This window comes from Eleginops maclovinus, chromosome 16 (assembly GCF_036324505.1).
Source record: "Eleginops maclovinus isolate JMC-PN-2008 ecotype Puerto Natales chromosome 16, JC_Emac_rtc_rv5, whole genome shotgun sequence".
Classification (NCBI taxonomy): Eukaryota; Metazoa; Chordata; class Actinopteri; order Perciformes; family Eleginopidae; genus Eleginops; species Eleginops maclovinus.
In genome coordinates, this window is record NC_086364.1 from 13,145,443 (window position 1) to 13,167,761 (window position 22,319).

Sequence of the window (22,319 nt, forward strand, 5' to 3'; positions counted from 1 at the left end):
TCCACACACGCTTATTAATTGTGTTGTTGTGTATTAAACTGAGTCATTTAAGTCATTTAGGCACACAATTCTACTCATCTGTTATTTCATTATTATTTGTTGAATATATTATGTTTACAAAAGGCACATGAAATATCATCTGGATATTTAAATGATGAGAAAAGAAGAATTTAAAGTGTAATACCTGAATTGCATTGTTAATACAATACTTATATATAAGCCAGTTTATGTTATTGGAATTCCAGAGAAAAACTTGCCTCAGGTTTATTTTTTTATGTTTGGTTAATATGGTTATTGTTACAATCAATTTTTTTTTAAATTGAATTAAATTAATGTCAAAACAAGACATTTTTTCCCCCTTGGCTTTAAAACTCTTTTAAAAAACCAAGCCCTTAAACCCTCTGACATTGCCCTTAATACAACATATTATTTCAGACCAACATGTAGAACATATATCTTACATCAGCTGGTGTATTGATGTTGAGGTCTCTTTAGCTCACTATGATATCATTAATGATTTATTAGTACACTTGTATGATAAATTATGACTCTAATTGGGTTAGTAACAACCCCTTCTAGCTATTTGACCCACTTCACTGATTATTTACAATGCTAATAGTGCATTTGTCTTACTCAACATTTTCCCCGTAACATTGTTCAGTAATATAGCGCAGTCCACCTTACTGTAGTCACAGCACTATGCTCTACATTAGTATAGGCCTGCTTAGGTCATGTATGAGTCACTACCTGGCACTTGGTACACTGGTTCCCATTGTTATCATGGTGCTGTAGTGCTTTATAATGTGGCATTGTGTTGCTCTGTCCTTGGCCGTTGGAGATGGACAAAAAAAATAAATCACTGTTTACACCAATTACAAAGGAAATACTAGGGTATATTTTATATGCAGTTAAGGATGTTTAAGATATTGTAGTTTGGAAAAGCATGACAAGTCAGCACTTCATGTCAGAATATACAATGTCTTAACTGTAAAGTTATTGTTTAAATGAATCAAAAATGTATTTCGCAATTCTGTTTGGATGTTTATTTACTGTTATAATTTCAAAGCAAGGAGCACAGAATCTGAGGGATCTGAATAATGTCTCATGAATAAAGATGATGCTTTTTCCACTGTGGCTTCCCACAGAAAAAATATACACACAGAGAGACACTGACAGATAGGCACGCACACATGATTTCCAAATGTGATCTGTATTTACCTTAATATCATAACTTTTGGGATATTCGAGATAGGTGATTGGATAGTATCTTTAGCAGTATCAGTACATTCTTGTCTAATGTGTTTCTGACAAAGAGTAGGAGTTGCTTTTCGATAACTTTCACGCTGAGAGCCGTTTTGCCGTTTTGCTGCACAACATATAAATGGACAGAATACCATTCATATGTTGTGAAAGGAAGATAATGTGTTTTTTCTTTGTCCCTGGTACAGGGTAGCCGAGGCAGGGAAAAGGAGATGGAAGACACACAACAATATGGCACCACAAGCAAATGTACACACATCTCCATTGTTCTATTGTTCCTCTCCACTCAGCAGAACCCCTAGTAGTGAGTAAACAAAGGAGCAAAACAAAGATTTTTATTTAAAACTACTGTAGCTTACTACTTCTCTGGCCAGTAAGATTTAAAAATATACATGTGAACAAACACCATTTCCCTCAGTAGAGGACCAAAAACTTTATTGTATTTTACAGTGACAGACAGAGAACAAGGTTATTGAAGGATATCAGATATGAAATAATAAAATAAGTTCAATTCTCTCTAAACAGCCTCCTGTGGCTTTTCAGAGAAAACACCTAATTGGAATAACATTAAATATAAAATAATCACAAGGAGCAAGATCAAAAGAAATGAAATATGGGTTTGTCATCATTTGGGGTGTATTTGTGGGACTTGAAGGCTTTCAGAAATGTTGGAAACTCAAACATAACCTTTGACTTGGCTGGCAGGTGCCCTGCGAGGACTACTCTCTCCACTGCTGAAGGTGGGAGAGCCTGGGAGGCCAGGGGGGCTTGACCCAGTGTAGAGCAGAGAACCCCCAATGAGGAGCAAGGCTGATGCACCCCAGCCGATGTAAAGGGCAGGGCCCAGCTCACGCTTGTGTGGGGCTGCGACATGTGGATCATAGAAATCTCTGATGATGGAGTGTGCAGTCCAGCAGACGGGCACTAGGTAGAGGAACCCTGCGATGGCAAAAACGGCGCCAGAGATGCGAGCAATACGGGCCTTGGCACTGTTTACGCCAATGCACTTGGTGCACTTTACTCCCAGGACCCCCAGAGCCAGAGCCAGGCCACACATCAGGATGGAGAGCACAGTGAGGCCTCGGGCAGCCTGCATGTCACTGGGCAGAGCCAACAAGCTGTCATACACCTTACACTGGAACTGACCTGTGCTCTGAACAATGCAATTCATCCAAAGGCCTTCCCAAATGATCTGTGCCGTCACTATGTTGTTACCGATGAAAGCAGTGACCCGCCACAGGGGGATGGCACACACTATCGCCCCACCAACCCACCCAACAATGGACAGGATCAGACCCAGCAACTGCATACCCGTGGTTGCCATGGTGAAAGGTGTTGTTTGAATCAGATGGATTTGTCTTTGTTTTTATTTCAGTCTTTGTTTGTTGTGGAGGGACTAATAATATAGTCCCACGAAGAAATGTGACAGTCTACAGAACTGGAAACGTTGTGTTCCACTGCAGAGTCCTCAGTCTCCAGGTGATGAAGTTCAGCTTGGGTTAGACAAGGACAGGTATCCTGACATTCAGAAAAATTACAAAAAAAGGTAGAACCAATTAAACAAATAGTGCAACAAATCAGGTACAACATATTTCAAACTTCTAGACTATTAACAACAACGACCATTTCATTAGCGAAGCATCAAAAGATTAAGTAAAGCATATATTTATCATAAATATTTGCTGCACGGCCCATGTTTAGTGGATTCCAGTGAGAACCACAGAGAATAGCTGTCTTTGACACAGCTGTGGGTGTCGAGCTACGCCTTGCCTGGTGAGTGGATTATCTCAGAAAAAACATGAGGAGATTCTGAACACAAGCATCTTTCATGAAAGCTTGTCGAGTGGGCCAGCAGAACCTATGTCATCTTTTTATTACAGCTCTCAGTTATCCACATTTTACTAATTCAGTGAATCAAACCCTCCCAGCTCAAGAACTCCAGGAGCTGCTTCAGCACAAGGCTTGATGGGAAAATGCCAAAAGGATAAGATTTACCCAATAGACCCTTTTTGAGATGTACATGAAACCAATAGATAACAATCTGATGGGATTACTATTACATTTGAATAAGTTAGTTTCCTATTTAAATTCCTTTTAGGAAATTATTGTCAAGCAGGACCTTTACTCCTGACTCCAACTCCAAGAATATGCAATACAGCTAAACATCTGGAATTACATACAATATAATCAGTTTTTCAGTGAAATTGATATTTAAAATGCCACAGATGTGAAGATATTGTAAAAAATATTTACCTCAAATTAAGTATATTGGACTCTTGCTGCCTCTTGGTCCACAGGTTACTGTTGCTGGTCCTTTGCTTGTGTAGATGAGTTAGGATGCCTAAAGTTGTGGATGACGGCCCTGAGATATTAAGTTCAGTCCACAAGAAAGCTGCGGTGCAGGGGAGGCTGTATTTCAGAGGTCAGCTTAACTGAAGAGGGTCGATCAGCTTCGACACCCAGGACTGGACTGGAGATGGGGCTGCCCTCCGAGATGCCAGCGCAAGTCTGTGCGGCAGTGGGCAGAAGCATGCGCTTGTGTGCACGACCATGTAAGTGTGTGAATGAGTGAATGTGTTTCAGTGTGTCTCCCAGTGCCTGGTGTACAAGCACAATGCCCTGCTGTTTGGCTGTGCCCTCCCTTCCCTGCTCTTCGTCAACCTCTGTCCCAACCCTGCATCCATCTAACTATGCCACCCATTTTCTCTTCTTTTTGCAACTTTGACTCACTTGTTCATTTATAAGAATCTTCTTTTTTCTTCTACCCTCTTTCCTTTTCAATCTGTTTATGGGTTTCATTGAAGTTTTCGAGTGTAGGGAGTCAGTCCTTATGCAACCTCTTGTTCAGTGTTCTGACAGGGAAAATGTCTTTCATTGTTCATATGGATTTGTAATAAAAATTAATGTATTGGACACACTTCATTGAAAAAAAAAACAAGCATAAAAAATTATACTGAATTTCTATAAATATAAAATGAAACGTGTGAAGTTTAGATGCTGCAGAAACAAGAAGAGATGATTAAGGGTGCATCGTTTTTTCCACCATGCAGGCGACCCGGACTGAAGAATGGATAAAGCCTGTCAGTAAATGTATCTGTGAAGGTGTAAATGTGGACTCCTGATTCTGCGCAGTAGAAGGACACGCGGCCTTCTGTGTAGTCCAGAAACACGCCCACCTTTCTGGGTCTCTGCTCTAGAGCCAACGACGTGACAGGAGAGGTGTTGGCTATAAACTGCCCGCCAGCCTTCAGGCTTAAAGTCCAGAAACCATTTGCAGGGCACACAGTGAACTTTCCCTTCCTGTTTATTGATTGGCTGACAACACCCAGATTCCACTCGATCTTCTCCCCAACCTCCACCTCCCAGTAGCATCTCCCGCCGCTGAGACTCTCTTTGGCCAGCACGTTCGCCACACGATCAAACCGTTTGGGGTTATCTGGTAGTTCCCGAAGCTTGTCCGTATGTCTCACCTGTTTTCTGTCCTCTGAGACTGAGAGGAAGGGGTGGGCTGTTTTAGCGCTCAGATTGACATCCACTAAGAAAAACAGAGGACAAAAGGTCAAGAATGGGTCAAATAGCATGGACATCTTTAGCACTGCAAGACAAATTATTGGGGTGGGTTGAACTATAACCCCCTTTTGAATGTTATCAGCTGATTGAATGGCTGTTATCAGTTTTAATAAACTCCACTCCAATGCTTTGGATGGATCAAAATGAGCAAACGGCACATAATTGCACGTTGCAAAAATGAAACTTAGTACTAGCAGTTTTAAACTTGTTTATCGTTGAGATTAAAAACAAAAGCAAAATGTTGTGTCAGTGATCAGCAATGTGATAGACGATTGGTGTGTTCTGAACATACTAGTAGGTGTAGCGACCACTTCTCCTCCATATCTATATCTTGTTTAGGTGTTAATGAAGCCTTACCTGCGTATTTCTCTATTCTCTTCAGTTCTGTAAAGAAGAACCATAGAAATAAGAAACACCATCAGATTGTAGCAGAATGATAATTTTATGATTTAATATACAAGTTAATAGTTGCATTACTCACCAGATTTGGAGAGCCTATTGACTTCTACCTTTATCTTTTCCATTATGTCTGCCAGTGCTCGCCTCGTTACCCCAACGCAAGGGTCAGTTTCTATGGTAACCTTGGACCAGTCCTTCATCTCAGAGGGGCTCATTGTGGAAACAATGGTCTGTATGACATAAACACAGTTTTAATGATACACAGGTATTATTATGCTAAAAGGTAGAAGAAGGTAAAGATGCTTACCACTGTAACTTGGTTGGTATCGTCATCCTGCTCACTGTTTCCAGGAACCTGGGGATCAGGTTCAGTGGTCTCCTTCTTTAGCGTCTGAATCTCCTGTTCGATCTCTTTCACAAGTGCTTCTACTTTCTTTTCCTCCTCCCTCTGCCTTCCCTCGATTGCATCAACAACTGCTTTGTGATTCTTTTCCATAGCTTGTACGAGGGCAGAGAAGACTTTCTGGCTGTCTCGCACCTCTCTGAGGTGAGAGTTCTGGTTGGACATCATCATGCAGCATTATTCAACTAAATACATTTGCTTTAAATAAAGATTTCCAATGTTTTTTTAACGCACCTTTTGGAGCCCAAGAGCATATTTTAACCTTTCTATCTTCTGCAGCCTTTCCTGAATCATTTGCTCAACATCTATAACCTGCAACAAATAAAAGAAATACATTTATTTATATAGCGCAATATCACACATTTTCCAATTATGGGACTTTTATATCTGTGATGCATATGTCCTTAGACCATTTCAGAGCCTAAAGAAAAAAAGGGATAAAAGCATACCGAAATATATTGATTGGAGGAATTCTTAAAGAAAACATTGATTTTTTCTCATATATTTCAACAGGGAAAGAACAATTAAAAACCCAACTTATTAGTTACAATTCATTTGGAAAACACAGTTAAGTACCAATTCCTCATCTGGTGGTTTCTGTTGCCGGGTCTTCCTGTATTTTTCTGTGACCTCAGCCAGAATGTGGTTGACACTGAGGTCGGGCCTGTCGGAGAACAGCCTCCTACAGTGCGGGCAGTATTTCGACTGGTGTCGTGTCCAGTATTGGCTGAGACAGGACAAGCAGAAGCTGTGTCCACATGGTATTGTCACAGGACTGGTGAAGATGTCTCTACACAGCGAGCACAAAAAGGGCTTTTCGGGCAGGAGGCTAATTGTAGAGGCCATACCCTGTAAATAACAATGACATGTCAACAAAGTATGAGGAAGTTATTTTTTTTACATAGATAAGCTTGCACTTGAGGGTTGTTTGCATGTGTGTTAAAGAATGTTAAAGAAGATAACACGTAAAGAACCAATAACTTGAGAGTGACTTCGCACTAATAACTTATAAGCGTCTGAAGTGGAATCCAATCAGGTCCTTAAAAGTGAACAGAACCTAGCATTAAATTCAAAACACTCCATTACAAGTAGATCTCCAAATAAAAGTAGAAAAGTATCAGTAGTATCAAAAGTAAAGGTGCTGGTTTTGCAGGTAAAATGTCTCTATGATATCCCTATTGAATTGTTATTTTTGAAGCTGAGTGATTAGCATGTTCAGGTTGTGGCTGGTTGAAGATAGTTGTGAATACGTATTATACTTCAAGGAACACAACCTTTTTTTCACAATGGATCACAAGCCAAAAAGGTTGGAAACAACTTGTTTAGGTATTTGAATATATCGTGTTTTCTCAGCTTATTGTCTGTTTCGATGTGAACTTCTAAAGTAGAAGAATCAAGGACAGTACTTGATTATATGTTGTTTCTTCCATTGTATTTAAGAATAAACAGCATCACTAAGCATGCGTCTCTCTACATGCACGTGAGCTGGCTTTTGATTTTTTTGTATTATTATTGTATTCTATAAACTATTGATAGTTGTTCTCTGTGTTGGAATTCAACAGACACTGGAATGGCTGCCATCCATTTTGGAGACAAAGATTTAAGAAAAAAGTGGCGTGGTCTCTTAATTTTTTCCAAAGCTTTATGTTACATATCTTTTCAGAGCTAAATACTACACATTTGACTCAAGCACCATGATATTAAGTCATTCCTTTCCATTTTATTTAGAGTATTAGGAAAGAAATACAGTACTTTCCGGAGACAAATGGGACACCAAGTTCTTGTGAAAATTGCCCTCCTGTCACATTATACAATGATACACAAAGGACAGAAAAATGTGATTTTTCTTGTTAATCCACTGAAATCACATCCCCTGGAAAACATCCCCACAGTAAAGTCTAACCTTGTCTTGTTATTGTCATTGTCACGGATATTTGTGTCAAGAAGTATTTCTTTGTGATCAAGCACAGATATACATTTAGAGAACGGAAGCAGCTAAAATATGTAATGGAAGTATGTGGTCAAACAAGTAGTAACACAACAGTTTGTTCGTCACCGGGAGTTACAATACAACTCAACACAAAGCAATTACCGAAATGTTAAGTCCTGACTACATTGCAGTCCGACATTAAAGCAGGAAACACCCTCTGAAACATTTAGGAAGGATTGATCTGGTCTGTTTTCATAGGAAATAGGGCAGCTTTTCCGAAAATGAAACTCAATCTAATGTACCAACATTTACTCAGCAGATAGTGATCTTACCTTTCAAAGTCAATCTTGTCCAGATACCACTGCTGCCACGCCACACTGCTTCTACTCCTAGTTTCAGGTAGAGACTGCAAATGATTTACACTCAACAGGTGCATTAAGGTGTGTGTATATGTGTGTGTGTGTGTGTGTGTGTGTGTGTGTGTGTGTGTGTGTGTGTGTGTGTGTGTGTGTGTGTGTGTGTGTGTGTGTGTGTGTGTGTGTGTGTGTGTGTGTGTGTGTGTGTGTCTAGGAAAGGGGCAGGGCTTTAAACAATGGCACTCTCAGTTGAAACTCCTCCCTTGATATTATCTGAGCTTCTCTTCAACTAACCTACAGCGAGAGACCAGGAAATGTTGGAGGTTGTCCAATGTCATGTGGCCATACCAAACAATACACTCTCATGTGTGCTGTAACAAATAAAATACACATTTACTGTTTTAATCAGCCATTATAGTCAATGTTTGTAATGTTTGCAATGTTTATTTTTCCCTTTAGCTGCTTATAAGACATGTTTCAGTTTCAACCAGAAGCGAGTTGTACATTTCCTTACTTTAGTATCAACTCAACATTAAAGCTATATATTGAATTTCATTTTCTCGTTAGTCCTGAAAAACAGGTCCTAATAGTGTTTTTAAAAAGTATCCAAATCCTCTCTTAAGCAAAAGTCCTGCACCCTAAGTATCTAAGTAGCTACATTTACTTAAAGCTTAAGTATTCATTATGCAGTCAGTGTTTTACTCTGATGTTTTGCCTATTGCTGATGTATATATGTATATATGCTTTTTATTGTTGTAGATGTTTAAAGTTGATCTAATCTGAAATACTTTACATACAAGTTAAGTGTTTTATCTAGAGCTTACAGTATATGTTTATGCTATCATTGTTGTGTGGGAACCAAGTATCTTAACATATAATTGTTCTAATAGTTTACTTGTCTCAGATGAGAAATTGCTATTGAAATGTAAGCAAATCTATGAGACCTATGCAGTGGAGTACAATGTATTAGATTTACCTCTCAAATGTTATGGGGTATAAGGTCAAAGTTGAACAAAATAATAATTCTCAAGTATTTTACAAGCAAGTAAAACTCATATTTGGTCTCCCACTACTGCACGCTAACAGGGACGAGTATTTGCAAAGAAGCGATTGATGAAGATTGAGTTAAAGTTGAGTCTGGCAGGAGGAGCGACTCTGTCCTCCATGTGCTCTACAGCCACCTGGGCTGTTCCTCCAGCCGATCCACCCACTGCACCACCTATGATCCCATAAAGAACCATCCCTCCCGGTCCCTCTATGGACCCGAACAGTGCACCCATGACAGCTCCCACAACCAAACCTGTCCCAAGTCCTCTAGCCAGGGAGGTTCTGAGCCATCCGTTGTCCATCTCTGCCATGGCTCTGATCTCTGCGCCCACATTAGTGATGTAGGAATCCTTCTGGTGGTACAGCTCCTCTGCTATGTATTGCTTCTCCATCTCAACCCATGCCTTTTCTATCTCCCCTTCCCTCTGCTTCTTCAGCCTCTTTTCCTCCTTCTTAACATATTCCTCTGCCTTCTGGAAAGTTCGGCTGGAGAAGAATGCCCCTCCTAGGGATGCCACCATCCTCTCTATCCTCTTTAGCAGCTCTCTGTCCGAGCGTCGATCCATCCAGTTCTTGCTGAAAATGTGAAAGCGTCCGCCATACTGCTCGATCAAATCTCTCAGAGCCAGTCGGTCTTCTGCACCCTGTCTTCAAGGGCAGGTAGCTCCAGGTTTCCTCCGTAGGCCAGGAGGACAATGCAGTGCCTTAGACAGTGTCGTCCATACCGCTCCATCATCATTTTAGGGGTTTTCATTTCATTCTTTGAGATTTTTTCCAAGTCAAACGTTACAAGAAAGGCATGTGGACCAGGAGAACACAAGCACTTAGACTTTCTCTGCTCCATCTCCCTCTTGACTTGAGATATACCCTTGTCATAGATATTTGGTGCATTGATTACAGCCACTCGTCTACCGGACAGCACTCCAGTATTCTTTGTGCATTCAGAAATGTTGGTGATATCCTGAGAAAAGGCCTCCCTCCCAAGAATGTGGTTTGTTAGTAGGAACTGCGAAGGTCCACAGCTACTGACCACCATAAGCCTTAATTCTGTGGGAGATCCTGTGAAAAAAGTTCAGTTGAAAGTGAGGTAGAGTATGACAACAAATACATGCCATGTGCATTTGTTTACACTATCAGACATATTGAACATGTTGAGTGCATCAATTTCACATGCAATAGGTCGTACAAGAGGCTGACATAATATATCTCTAACACTAAAAGAGTAACTCATACAAGGTTGTGGGCCATGTATTAACACTGCCAATTACTGTTGTTCCTCTATTTTAATAGCTTGCTTGGTTTCTCTTTTTATTTTATATTGGCTAAGGCTGTGCTTTTCTATCAATCCTATTTTATTATGAGAAAAAGACCAGTAGCTGATTTAGTTTTCTCTACATCCATAGCAATGATGTGAGGCTGTGCTTTGAGCTGAATACTAACATTGACATGAACACAAACTGAACATGCTGATGATCTAAGCATGCTAACTTTAGCTAATGAGCACAAAACAAAGTACATCTGACTAATGGTAATGCCATTTGTTTACCCCCTGTTTATATTTATTCAGTGATCTTACCTTTCTTCCGCTTATCCATTTTGAAGATTTACAGCACAGATTCACTCTTTCAAATTGGATATTACAGAGTTTGTCAGCTTCTCACCGGACTGAGGTCATCACCATAACTGTGCCATGTATTCAATGAACCCCCCCCCCCCTTCCCTCCCTCTCTCTCTTGATTAGGTAATAGGTACCAGATTTAATATTAGGTGGAAAATTGCCCCAGGGTGAAAAGCTGGCAGTGAGCACATTCACATTTATTGACATCCCTAATTAAATAATTAAAAGTACGTAATAATTTACAGCGTTATGTACCTTTGCACTTTCTAAAAACCGTACCGTGAAATAACAGGAGGATTTATATGTTTACTTTGTGGTGGATGGAGTATTTTTTTGTTTGTTTTTTTACAATGAGCCACACAGTCTTTTAAGTGTTTTTTATAATCATAATCAACTCAAGTGTTAATCGCCACTGATCAGAGGTAATTATTTTTAGAGGACAAGAACGGATAAAGGAATTGTTTGCCCACCAGCAAAGCTAGGATGGCTCTCACCTCACAATGATGTCGACATTTAATTAACTGTAACCTTGATTAGTAAAGGATTTTATAAACAAATAAACACTGATTTTAAAGGTGACCCTTTCAAGCTTATCTCACTGCCAGTCAACCAGAAAGGGTATTATTCCTGGCCTCAAAGAAATCAATAGCTAATTAAATTAGTTTCGTCCTGCAGAGAACACATTTATATTCTGAATATAGGCTAATGTCTTTATGTGTTGTCACTTCAACAGACATGTGTTTAAAAAACTAGTCACAAGCAAAATTGCCAACATGAATAGATATAAACATTGTAACACCTGTGGTCATGGGTGTTACACTATAAGAGATACTTTATGTTTTAGATGATTATCTAAAATACATTATTTTATTACGCAATGTCTCCACACAAACTTTAATAACAGGGGCCTAGTTTCAGTGATCAAGCACCTGGACATGCAACATTACTTGTTTTTGGCTCACAAAAGGACTCCCTGAAATGTAATAGACAAGAAGTGTGGGAATCAGACATGTTAAGCACATAGATTCAAAAGGAAATGAAATTGCTTTACATAGAGTGTTCAAAAGTCAGGTGCATTGTTATTTTGTGGTTTTTATTTAATAGGGACAGTTCACATTAAAAAACAGTTCTGTAAATGTGCCGTAGTTGGCCAAGAGGCTATTTTTCATGAGTAGTCCCTAGACATATTTCTGTAGTCCCCGATAGTTTAAAAGTATATAGTTTTAAGACATACAGTCTTGTGTTCTTTTCAATTTCAAGCATTTAATATGATATGACTGTAAAGTGTACATGAGAAGTTATTAACTATTATAGGAGAAAAACTGCAGAACATGCTCGATTTACTTAAACATAATACTCACCACACATTTACACTTTTGTTCAATTATCTGACTTTGCATTTTAAATTATACACAAGTGCAAAGGGCCCAGTAAGAGCATGTGTTTGTGAACAAGTGACTCTCACGCCAGTAAAAAGAAGTAAAACAGCGCCTCTATGCGGTCACACTGTGAAACACACAAATAGGAAAGCAAATGTACGTATTTCCGGTTTCCAGCAACGTCACATGCGCAAACAGGAAGAACTTTGTAAACATTACGCTACTTTGTAGTAACCTTAAGCACATTGCTGCCATGCAAACTTAGATACATAGTGTGTCTTCATGATAGAGCCAGACTGTTGCAGTTCTACGAGATCGTGTGTTCAAGTGAAGTGCAATACCCAGACAGACAGATAGGCAAACACTGTCAGAATGATCAGACACGCACTGCAGGCGGGGACACGAGCCCTCTGTCGGCGCCGCTTCTCTGACACTCACAGCAGAGAAGTCGTTGAGGATGTTCTTGAAAGGACAGAGTCTGCTCGCATCACAAAGCAGGCGTCTCTCTACGTTCACGTGAGCTGGCTTTGATCAATTTACCTGATGTTTCTATGCAGAAAAATGTGCACATCCATCCACTGCAGATACTCGCCTATGTCTAGAAAGTTTGCCAAACTGTCACAAAGACCTTCCTCTCACTGACTGCGGTGAAGTTGGTTTTAGAATGGAGACTTTCATTGCGGATCCAGCAGCATCTTCTTCCTCAGTTTCAGACTGTCCACAGTCAGAGGAAAGTTAGCTCACATCCGAGCTGTGGTGTGCACTGCTTAATTTTTTTAATTTAAGAATATTTTGATACCAATGCTTTTGTACTTTTAGTTGAGTAATATTTGCAATACAGGGCTTTGACTTGTAACATAGTATTCCTAGACTCTGGTATTTCTACTTTTACTAAAGTACAGTATATGCGTACTCTGGACTACATGGTTTCTAATTAGGGAACTAATTCTCCAAAGTCTGTGAAACAAAGTACGAAGATGCTGCTGGATTATCCGGAGTGTACGCCTGTTGAATTTTCAACCTAAGACTAACTTCAACCTGTCCTTCCTCCTCTCCTCTTCCACAGTGGCCTTACTGTCTCAGAAGGTGTTCCTACTGCAACTTTAACAAATATATACCCAGAGAGGACAATGAGCACATGATGACAGAGTGCCTTCAGAGGGAGACTGAGACATTGCTGCAGCTCAGTCAGGTATCCTGGTATGGTGACCTGTTACATGTTCCAGATTGAAACCAGTTTTAAACACGTGACTTTACCCCCGATAACAATTAAAATTCGCCCTGCAGCATCACATCAGTGTTTTTTGGTGGTGGGACTCCAAGCCTGGCTGATCCTTCAACCATTGCTGCAGTCCTCGAAACCGTATCCAAGCGGGCGTGTCTCTCAGATACAGCTGAGGTCACACTCGAGGTAAACCCTACTCCTGTGGGAAAGTCAAAGTTAGAGGACTTCTTCCGTGCAGGGGTGAACCGTCTCTCAATCGGGGTCCAGGTGAATATTCTATAAAATGCTTTTCATAAAAAAATCAGATTATTTCAACTTTTATATATTTGGCCTAGGGTCTAGCTTTAATATCTCTGAAGTATTTACCGAATTAGACATCCTGAATACACATAATGCTTAAAGTTCAGTTTGGGCGCCTACATCCATTTATTTTCTGTGGTTAATTTTCGCAAAACTTGACAGAAAATGTGCTTAATCAACAAAAACTGAAATAAAATTAGCTTGTATTGAAGGCAAAATTGTTTCAGCTGATTTTGTTTTATTTAGTTGAATTTTTACTATCAATATTTTACTCTGCTTGTTTGTGTTTTACTTTCAGTTTAGCATAATTAACATGTTGCACATGTTAAATCAAGTCTTTGCAGGATAAGGATTTGGAAATCCTGGGAAGGGACCACAGCCCTCAGCAGGCTTTGCAAACTGTCGCAGAGGCCAGGAGGCTGTGCCCCGGGAGGGTGTCGGTGGATGTCATGTTTGGACGACCCGAACAGAGCGTTGAATCCTGGGAGAATGAGTTGTCTGAGCTGTTAAGGGTGTGCGATGACCACGTGTCTCTGTACCAGCTCACATTGGAGCGTGGCACGCAGCTGTTCAAACAGGTGCTACAAGGAGAGGTGACTCTGCCCACTGAAGAGGTGACAGCAGAGATGTACCAGTGTGCCAGGAGGACCCTCCACCAACACGGCTTCCTGCAGTACGAGGTGTCTAACTTTGCCAGACAAGTAAGTCCTTATCAGAAAGACAGCACTCTCATTGTTTTCCGCTCCTTAGCAAACATTGATTTCAGGAAAGTTTAAAATATTGATTATTTATAATTCTGAGAGATACTCCTGTATATTATTCCAATTTCTGTTTGTTCTTTATGAAATGTCTCAAAGATCACTCCATCAACAGGGCAGATAAGTGTTCGGTTTTGCACCATATTGCCTGTTGTCTGAGTTAAACAGTCACAATAACACTTCACTTTGTGTTACGTAGAACGCAGTGAGTCATCACAACAGGAGCTACTGGAAGGGAACACAATACATCGGGGTCGGACCAGGTGAGCTATTTTTAGAATAAAGACAGTGCAATAGTGATTATTGTACTAGTTGAAAAGTTTACCTTTTTGTCTTTGGCAGGAGCTCACGGACGGTTTGTTCCTGTGGGGGAGGGAGGTGTCCTCCGCGAGGCCAGGACCCAGACTCTGGAGCCTGACATCTGGATGCGTGAAGTCCAGCAGAAGGGACATGCAACACGGAGAAGGATTCAACTCAGCCATCTTGAACTGTGAGCCATTGCACACAATCTATAGTGTTGTGTTTGGTATGATGGTCATTGGTTATTACACAAATGGGGGGGCTGTCATGTCCATGTGAAATGTAACAACCCCAGTGTGAAAAACATGGTGATATTTTTCATGTTCTTGCTCTTTCAGACATTCTGTCCTTGTAAAACTCTGTTATTTACTCACTCGGTCCTTGTCATTGTCACAGTGACTGTGAGAATCTGTTCTCAAAGATTTTTCTCTGGCAGATTGGAGGAGGTGTTGGTGATGGGAATGAGAATGACAGATGGCATCAATAACAAGGTGAAGCTTTTTTTTACAAAATGCACTTATAGAAAATATATTATTTTTTAAAGCACAGTTTCTTTGTAATCTTCTCTGTCAACAAAGGAGATGTTCAGTGTTCAACACATCTTGACAAATGTAAAGTTGATCATTGCCTGTTATTCAATAGCATTGGGAGTTGTTTAGCCCTCATCTGGGCCTCCATGAAGTTTTTGGTACATCAAGCGACGTCAAAGAGTTGCTACAGAGAGGACAACTCATTCTTGATGACAGGTGACTTATGATTATTCTTTTAACATACATACATACATTTTCCCTGGTGAGAAAGACAATACTGACTTGTGTAAGGCCATTGTAAGGCAATTTAACTGCTGCCTATTTTCTTGATTTATTGTGTTGTCTAAGAAATATCAGCAAGTAGTTAAGTCAATGCCTATTTATCAGTCCAGCATTATGTCTTCAAATGTCTGATTTTGTCAGTCCAAAACCCAAATATAATCAGATTAATTTTATATAAAAAAGAAAAGTAAAAGGCAGAAACCTCCATATTTGCAAGGCTGAAAAGGATGTTTACTGCAGTTTTTGCTTGTAAAATTACAGTTGATCGACTAACAAAATAGTTTAGTTAGTAATTACTTTTCTGTTGATCAACTCAACGATTAGTCAACTAATCATTTCGGATCTACCTTTCAGCACTCCAAAACCCCATCATATTCAGTTAGGAAATATTACGCTTCCCATGGGACCAGGGAATGTTTTGACGCTCTTTTTTTCTCTCCCTGTTATCAGAGGCCTGCGCTGCTCCTGGGAGGGACTGGCCTTACTGGACAGCATGCTGCCCGCTCTACTGGTGGAGCTGGAGAGACATGTCAATCAGAGGCTACAAGAGGACGACCATGCTAAAGGACAAACAAAAAGGAACTCCGACCTACAATGACAGTACTGGTAACAAAGACAATGTCTTTAGAGAACAGGCAGCTATTTATTAAAACAACCCCACATATTTATGTCATATATATGTTGTGTATTGAAATTCATTATTTAAGCCTTTGCCATTGACAAACTGTGTTAATAAAGTGTTTTATCTTTAATTTTACTTTGCTGTTTAGTTGGGAGCACAGCAATCTCCTATTTGCTCCTGTTTGTATGGAAATAAAACATGCCCCACAGGCTTTTATATTATATTGTCTCTGTCACACTGTGAGTACTATCATCTCTCTGCTTGGATAAGAAAATTAGATGCTAATATATTTCATAGGCGTGGAGGGGCTATCATGCAATTATTTCTTGTGCTGAATCATTTCTCAATCGATAATTTAATCCAGATATAATTGTTTCTCTCCCACTACACAGGATATTGTGAAAATAAAGGTTTTAATTCACATACAGTTAAGAGTCATCTTTGTTAGTTACTCATTTACCTGGTGTGTAATTTCCTTAATGTGTGTGTAAGGAAACGTGTTCAATTAAATTTACAGCTGTTACATTCAACAAACCTAACTAAGTCAAGTCAAATTAATGTTAAAACATATAATTAACTGCTATTATTTGAAAATATTAATTTCTCATGCAGTAACATTTTATGTTACAGCCAGAGAGATTCATGAAAATATAAATATGTAGTTTAGAAGCTTGCAAAGTTCACATTTGAATAAACCGGTTTGCAGTGTTTATGTGTTTGCACTTTCAAGTCGAACATTTTAGTAACACTGGATGTTATTGTCTATAATTTCTTTTAAAAATGTCAATGTGTTTATATCTGTCTTTCACTACAACTATGCCAACATTTTGTGATATCTATTGTTCTTTGACTGCAGTCACTTTACTTTGTATAGTTTACAAGCAGTAGTAGATTTCCAGAGGAACAGTCCCCCATTCTGTAATTAATTTATAACTCACTACAGTGAAAATGATCAGAGGAAAACTCCTCGAAATAACATGGAAATGTATTCCCTCCCAATTTACATATTTGTAAAGATTAATTAATGGATTTCGAAAGGAGAATTTGAGTCTTTTCAAAGAAGTCACAATTCCCTGTGAAACCATGTTTAGATGACAGTTAAATTACTGCCTGAGAAATAAGTAATACTGATATCACCTGGAAGCTAAATAGATACAGTATATTAACAATTGTTCTGAATGCAATGTTCTCTTAACAGTAGCCACTTTAGTATAACCCCCTTCAGCCTGGCATATCTGCTTTAGGGGGTTTGTTACTCAGGAAGCTCTTATGATGAGTATGATACAATCACTGCTGTGCAGTAGTCACGACTCTCTCATGGTTAAGGTCTGGAAAACAGCTCACTCTGCTCTATGATTCATAAAGCCGGATGATGAATCCGCTGCAACACCTCTGTCAGCTTCAGCAACTGAAATATTTTTAGAATTTATTTCTAAACAGCTGGGAACGCAATCATTTGCGTCAAATCATTTGATAGGCAAGGTTCGGAATGATGTGTTATAACCTACCGAGGTTTAAATTGCTGCACTGGACGTAGCAGAAACAATTACTTTTCCAGCTCGATGCATTATTTCTGATAAATGAAGCACATCCTTTTTCACAAGTGAAGGACACTCTGAATTGAGAGCCCACTCAATAGTTTCTTCAAAGAAACCTGTGGAGTGGGTTGATATGTTGGAAAGAAAAGGCTGAGTGTTTCAAAATTGAAGTAGTGGTATAACAGGGTTTGTGTGGGCTCTATCCATGGTGCTGATTTCACAGAGTCCGCAAACCCCCCCCCCCCCCCCCTCTGTAATGCGTGATGCTTTAATGTTCAGGCTATTTTTACTAATTAGCAAGCATTGTAACACCTCAGTTCTTGATGTGATTCATAGCATTGCGGGTGGTTTTAAAATGAGAGCCGTTTATTGTGTTGTGACGAATATAAGAAGATGTTTAAGATCAGTGTGAGTCATCCTCCTCACTATTATGAGGTCCCAAGATCCACTTGAATTAACTGCTGACGTACATGAACCTAATCTAAAAACATCTGCATCTCATTAATAAACTACGTGTCTGAAATAAAGTGAATGTTAGACCAGAAACACATATGACAATTCAAAATATTGTTTTATTATCATATAATATATAATAATAATATTAATACAGTTACATGTACAAAAACAAGAAATGAATGCACTGGTCCAGCCATGTGCCCAGAGTATAACTCCTTACATAATGTGACATTGCAGCATACTACTACAATTGGTTTGATCGAGAAGGCTTAAAATTCATTGAATCTGACACCTCTCGGGTTTGTTGTTTTTGGTGCTTGATTTCAGCACAAGCCGCAGGTCGCTGGTGAAGCTCGGGCGGCACGCCAGAGGGTCCACTGCGGCACAGGGCGCACAGAGTCCCCGGCTCCCTCTCCTGCCTGACCGGCCGATGCACATCGACTGGTAGGTGAAGAGGGATATCATCTCATGCCGTGACGGAATCATCTCATCAGGCAGTCTGCCTAGAGTTGCTAGGGCACTGAACGCAGCTTCCATTCCGGTACCATCTTTAGCAGAGGTTTCGAAGAATGTCACATCCTCACCGATGCCTTCTACTACCTCTGACTGTCTGACGACTCTCTGCGCCTTCAAGTCCGCTTTATTCCCACATATAACGACTGGTGGGACTCTATGGAGATTACATTTCAGTAACTTTGCCTTAGCATCTTTGATCTCGTTGAGAAGCTCACAGACTTTATTGAAGGACTCTCTGTCATCCAGACTGAACACAAGCAGGAAGGTGTCACCTGGAGAGAAAGAGAGTGAGATTGTTAAGGCATTTAATGTTAAATTATATTCCTAAAACAACACCAAATTGTACAGTTTTTCTATTACAAAATAGGCGTTAAAAAAAACGTAATGCTTCTGACAGCAACTGTAATGATTAACCAAGTGCCTCACCTGTCAGTATTGATAACCTCCGTTTTGCAGGGAAGTCCCTCTCACTCGAGGCGTCCAGTAGATCGATCTGGTATGCCTCCCCTCCTATGTAGAACAGTTTTCTGTGGAAGTCTTCGATTGTTGGTTCGTAGTGTTCTTCAAATTCTTTACCCAAGAATCGTTGGAGGATGTTGGTTTTACCCACTTTTGGCGCGCCAAGCACAACTATTCTATGACAGTTCCTGGGCTTGGCCAGACCCAGCTCCATCAGATCCACGGACCTTTTTGTGAGTCGATCACTTGAAACCTGCCGATTTCCAGAACTGGATCTACTTTCAACCCCGTTTTTGTCTTGATGTCTCAAGTGCACTTTAACCGTTTTGATGATGCCCATGCCTGTCTTGGATATGTTGGAAACTTTGGGATGCGTGAGCACTGGGGTAAGGGCTGCGCTCTGCATAACTGGGTGCGTAATGCCTGATTGTTGATGCCCGGTGAGAGAGTTGAACGTTTCGAGGATGCCATCAACGGAACGGTAAATCGTTGCGTTCATCTCCGTGTTCTTTCAAGCGTCTCCAGACACCTAGAGGCTATCAAAAGCTTACCGACCCAAGTTGCTTCCCCATGAGTGCGTAGAAACAGAGCCGAGAAGCGCCTCTTATACACCCACAACCAGCGCAGTGCCTGCGTCACGCTCTCACACAGAGCACACGCTCCTTTTATAGAATGACAAAGGAGCCCACAAACAAGAAAACACACACGATCTCCTTTTTTAACTATTGCGGTTTTCCTTTGAAGGATTTAATTGGATACATGTGGGAAGAGAGTGGTAGTCAAAGAGAGAGGAGTTTCCCAAATGTATGTAATTGTGTCCAAAGATTAAAATAAACCAAACCTGACTTTTGTCCTGAGGCAAACCCTTTAATTCAATTCGGATCTGTTCAAACCTAATTAATGATCTATTTTTAGCCATGTTCAGGTGTTGTCGTTATGGATGATACATTATCAGATGTGTCCATCAGTAAAGCATCAATAAGATTTCCACCAGTATATTCATTTGTTTTGTTGTTATGGACACTGGAGGTGTGAGCAAATAATTAAGTTCATCCTCTCCTAACAATGCTGCCATGTTGATAATTACCATCAGAATCAAGTCATTTGGTGTGTTTGACAGTTTTTGTGCTAAGCTGTTTTTTTCATGTAGGCCTATTTGTATTATGTTTTAATAACCATCAGGGTGTTAACACAAGACAATTATATTTTCCTGCTCCGCCTGACTGGAAATACACAAATAATTTTAGTTGTGGGCAAAAATCCATTAAAAATAATCAAACTCAGAATTAAATTATGCGTTTGTACATTTTGTCCTAAGACAAACTCTTGTTAAATTCTGATTCAGACTTAATGACAGTACAATATGTGCTATGTTTTAGCACCATACGTTTAGATGTCCTCATTATAAATACACATATGAATGACAGATAACTGACAAAATCCCTGTTGCCATGGACACTGGATGTGAAAGCATTATAGACTTGTTTTCGTCCTCTCCGTCTACAATGCTGTCAGGATTTCATTTATCATTTGGTATGTTTTTCAGTTCAATTGTGACCTGTCACTTTTTGTATCTTATTATGTTCATATAACCCTCGCATAATTTTTTACTTAGAGAAGCCTATTGAAAATGTGTGCCTGCTTAGCCTGACATACTGTAACTATGAATCTGGGATTGTATTATTCATGAGGCTGTTATGAGTACTTGCAAACCTTGTAGTTTTCCAAAGTGATCATGACGCTTTGTGTATTAACACTTGAGAAACTGCTCACAATCTGCTCTAGAACTCGTAAGCCTGATGATGCAATCTGATGTTTCTTTCCCTAAAAAAACCCATAAGGGTATGGAAAATAGTCAGGGACATCACTTTAAGGGCATTAAGACTTACCTTTGCTTTATAGTCAATAATATATAAACATATGCATTCATGTGCATTTATAAATGTATTTACACCTGAAAGTTTATTTGTGATATGGCTGAAGACCACGTCCCTCCCTGGCTTCAAGGTACTGAACACTTGAACATTTTTTTGGCAGTTAACCAGAAGCCAGAACATATTATATAAATGCTGCTTTTTCTACATTTATCAAGCCCTTTTACATATCAAGGCCACTCTGTAAGAACATCTCACATAATAGTTTCTTTCTTGTAAACCTGAAGAGTGGATTGGATAATGCAATAGAAAGGAAAGGCTGATTGCCATGGAGAATGCAAACTCTACATCATAGAAAATAGATCTGCAATTTCTCTTGGTGTACTGATGAACTCTCTGTAGAACGATATTATATGTACACATTGTACGTAAAACATGATCTATATTTAATTTATTTCTTGGTTATATCGACTATCCTTCATATTGATTTTAATAAGGTCAGAAGAAAAGAAAACATGCTAAAGAAATGTAGAAATAATTTAAATATTTTTAAACCTACATTTGTGCGCCAATGGGAACCCAAACAATAATCAAAAAAAACTCCAGAGTTGATTACAGATACTATTATTTCCCTTCCTGGAGGTTTCCAAACCACTCTTAGTCCCTGTACAACGTCCTGCTGGGCCAATGGATTTCACATGTAATCTCCATGCCAGACACTGTCACTACTCGATCACACCACTATGTTTGTATTTATAGAAATTATTGGACCACATCATCAACCACTCAAATTGACGCTTACTGTTTGTTTCCAGGGGAAGGCAGATTCACACTTCCTCATCGTTTTAATCTTGTATTTCTGTTTGTTTGGTATGCATGGAAATAACAAATGTTCTGTCTCTGGGGCTTTTTAAACACCATGCAAATGTGGTAGAAAAACATTTTCTCCTAATTATTTTGCAAGGCACAGAGAAACCATCCATTATAAATATACTTAAATGTGTTAAATTTGCCTTTGGGGGGAAAAGGATGGGCCTTTTCTACTATTTTCTGACATTTTGTACACTAAACAATCGATTGCATATTAACTGAAAATAAAAGTCAGACGTAATGATTATGAACACAATCATACGATGCAGCACTACAATACTCCTACTGAATAGTAATACTTTACCCAATGTTATTTTAATTTAGTAACAATTTTAGTTTTGTTGTTTGAATTAATTTAGTGATGCAAATGTTCTGATCAAATGATATGGGATCAGCTGATATGTAATGAACCTGGGGCCCTAGATCTTCTTTGTGAAAACGTTCAGCCAAAAATCAAATCACAGAATGAAAAATACACTACATAACCCACATGAAAGTAAAACACAAAACCACTAGAGGACAGCAAAGAGAGGTAGATTCCATACAGTGACGTTTCAGAAAACAGTCTCCTTCAGTGGACAGGAAGTCATCACACACTTCATGTTGGTTTTAGGCACATAAACACAA

At 39.5% G+C, this 22,319-nt stretch overlaps 5 protein-coding genes across 5 annotated transcripts; 1 reads left to right on the forward strand and 4 right to left on the reverse strand.

Annotated features, from left to right (window-relative positions):
* Nucleotides 1–1,678: 1,678 nt before the first annotated feature.
* On the reverse strand, nt 1,679–3,754 carry cldnk (claudin k). The gene is made up of 2 exons (XM_063904818.1): nt 3,514–3,754; nt 1,679–2,778 (listed from the first exon to the last, which is right to left on the reverse strand). Exon 2 carries the CDS (start codon nt 2,582–2,584, stop codon nt 1,937–1,939), a length of 648 nt encoding a protein of 215 aa, XP_063760888.1. The 5' UTR covers nt 2,585–2,778; nt 3,514–3,754; the 3' UTR covers nt 1,679–1,936.
* Nucleotides 3,755–4,250: 496 nt separating this feature from the next.
* On the reverse strand, nt 4,251–8,051 carry btr02 (bloodthirsty-related gene family, member 2). Its single transcript, XM_063904817.1, has 7 exons — nt 7,895–8,051; nt 6,209–6,481; nt 5,867–5,944; nt 5,537–5,785; nt 5,312–5,459; nt 5,188–5,214; nt 4,251–4,795 (listed from the first exon to the last, which is right to left on the reverse strand). Exons 2-7 carry the CDS (start codon nt 6,476–6,478, stop codon nt 4,251–4,253), a joined length of 1,317 nt encoding a protein of 438 aa, XP_063760887.1. The 5' UTR covers nt 6,479–6,481; nt 7,895–8,051.
* Nucleotides 8,052–8,186: 135 nt separating this feature from the next.
* Nucleotides 8,187–10,642, reverse strand: LOC134878659 (GTPase IMAP family member 4). Its single transcript, XM_063904837.1, is given in 3 exon segments — nt 8,187–9,590; nt 9,593–10,024; nt 10,542–10,642. Coding segments are annotated over 3 exon segments (1,044 nt in total). The 5' UTR covers nt 10,561–10,642; the 3' UTR covers nt 8,187–8,997.
* A 1,501-nt stretch (nt 10,643–12,143) lies between these two features.
* rsad1 (radical S-adenosyl methionine domain containing 1) lies at nt 12,144–16,513 on the forward strand. The gene is made up of 9 exons (XM_063904816.1): nt 12,144–12,478; nt 13,029–13,162; nt 13,250–13,454; nt 13,823–14,188; nt 14,445–14,508; nt 14,588–14,735; nt 14,982–15,036; nt 15,188–15,291; nt 15,808–16,513. Exons 1-9 carry the CDS (start codon nt 12,335–12,337, stop codon nt 15,953–15,955), a joined length of 1,368 nt encoding a protein of 455 aa, XP_063760886.1. The 5' UTR covers nt 12,144–12,334; the 3' UTR covers nt 15,956–16,513.
* Nucleotides 16,514–18,249: 1,736 nt separating this feature from the next.
* rasd2a (RASD family member 2a) lies at nt 18,250–19,538 on the reverse strand. The gene is made up of 2 exons (XM_063904605.1): nt 18,916–19,538; nt 18,250–18,761 (listed from the first exon to the last, which is right to left on the reverse strand). Exons 1-2 carry the CDS (start codon nt 19,445–19,447, stop codon nt 18,250–18,252), a joined length of 1,044 nt encoding a protein of 347 aa, XP_063760675.1. The 5' UTR covers nt 19,448–19,538.
* Nucleotides 19,539–22,319: the final 2,781 nt, after the last annotated feature.

Coding starts and splice junctions, on each gene's coding strand:
- cldnk (XM_063904818.1), bottom strand. CDS start 2,584: ATGGCAACCACGGGTATGCAGTTGCTGGGTCTGATCCTGTCCATTGTT.
- btr02 (XM_063904817.1), bottom strand. CDS start 6,478: ATGGCCTCTACAATTAGCCTCCTGCCCGAAAAGCCCTTTTTGTGCTCG. Junction 5,945..6,208: donor AACCACCAGATGAGGAATTG/GTACTTAACTGT, acceptor TATTTGTTGCAG/GTTATAGATGTTGAGCAAAT. Junction 5,786..5,866: donor ATGCTCTTGGGCTCCAAAAG/GTGCGTTAAAAA, acceptor ATGTCCAACCAG/AACTCTCACCTCAGAGAGGT.
- rsad1 (XM_063904816.1), top strand. CDS start 12,335: ATGATCAGACACGCACTGCAGGCGGGGACACGAGCCCTCTGTCGGCGC. Junction 14,509..14,587: donor ATACATCGGGGTCGGACCAG/GTGAGCTATTTT, acceptor TGTCTTTGGCAG/GAGCTCACGGACGGTTTGTT. Junction 14,736..14,981: donor CAACTCAGCCATCTTGAACT/GTGAGCCATTGC, acceptor TTTCTCTGGCAG/ATTGGAGGAGGTGTTGGTGA.
- rasd2a (XM_063904605.1), bottom strand. CDS start 19,447: ATGAACGCAACGATTTACCGTTCCGTTGATGGCATCCTCGAAACGTTC. Junction 18,762..18,915: donor GAGGTTATCAATACTGACAG/GTGAGGCACTTG, acceptor CTTTCTCTCCAG/GTGACACCTTCCTGCTTGTG.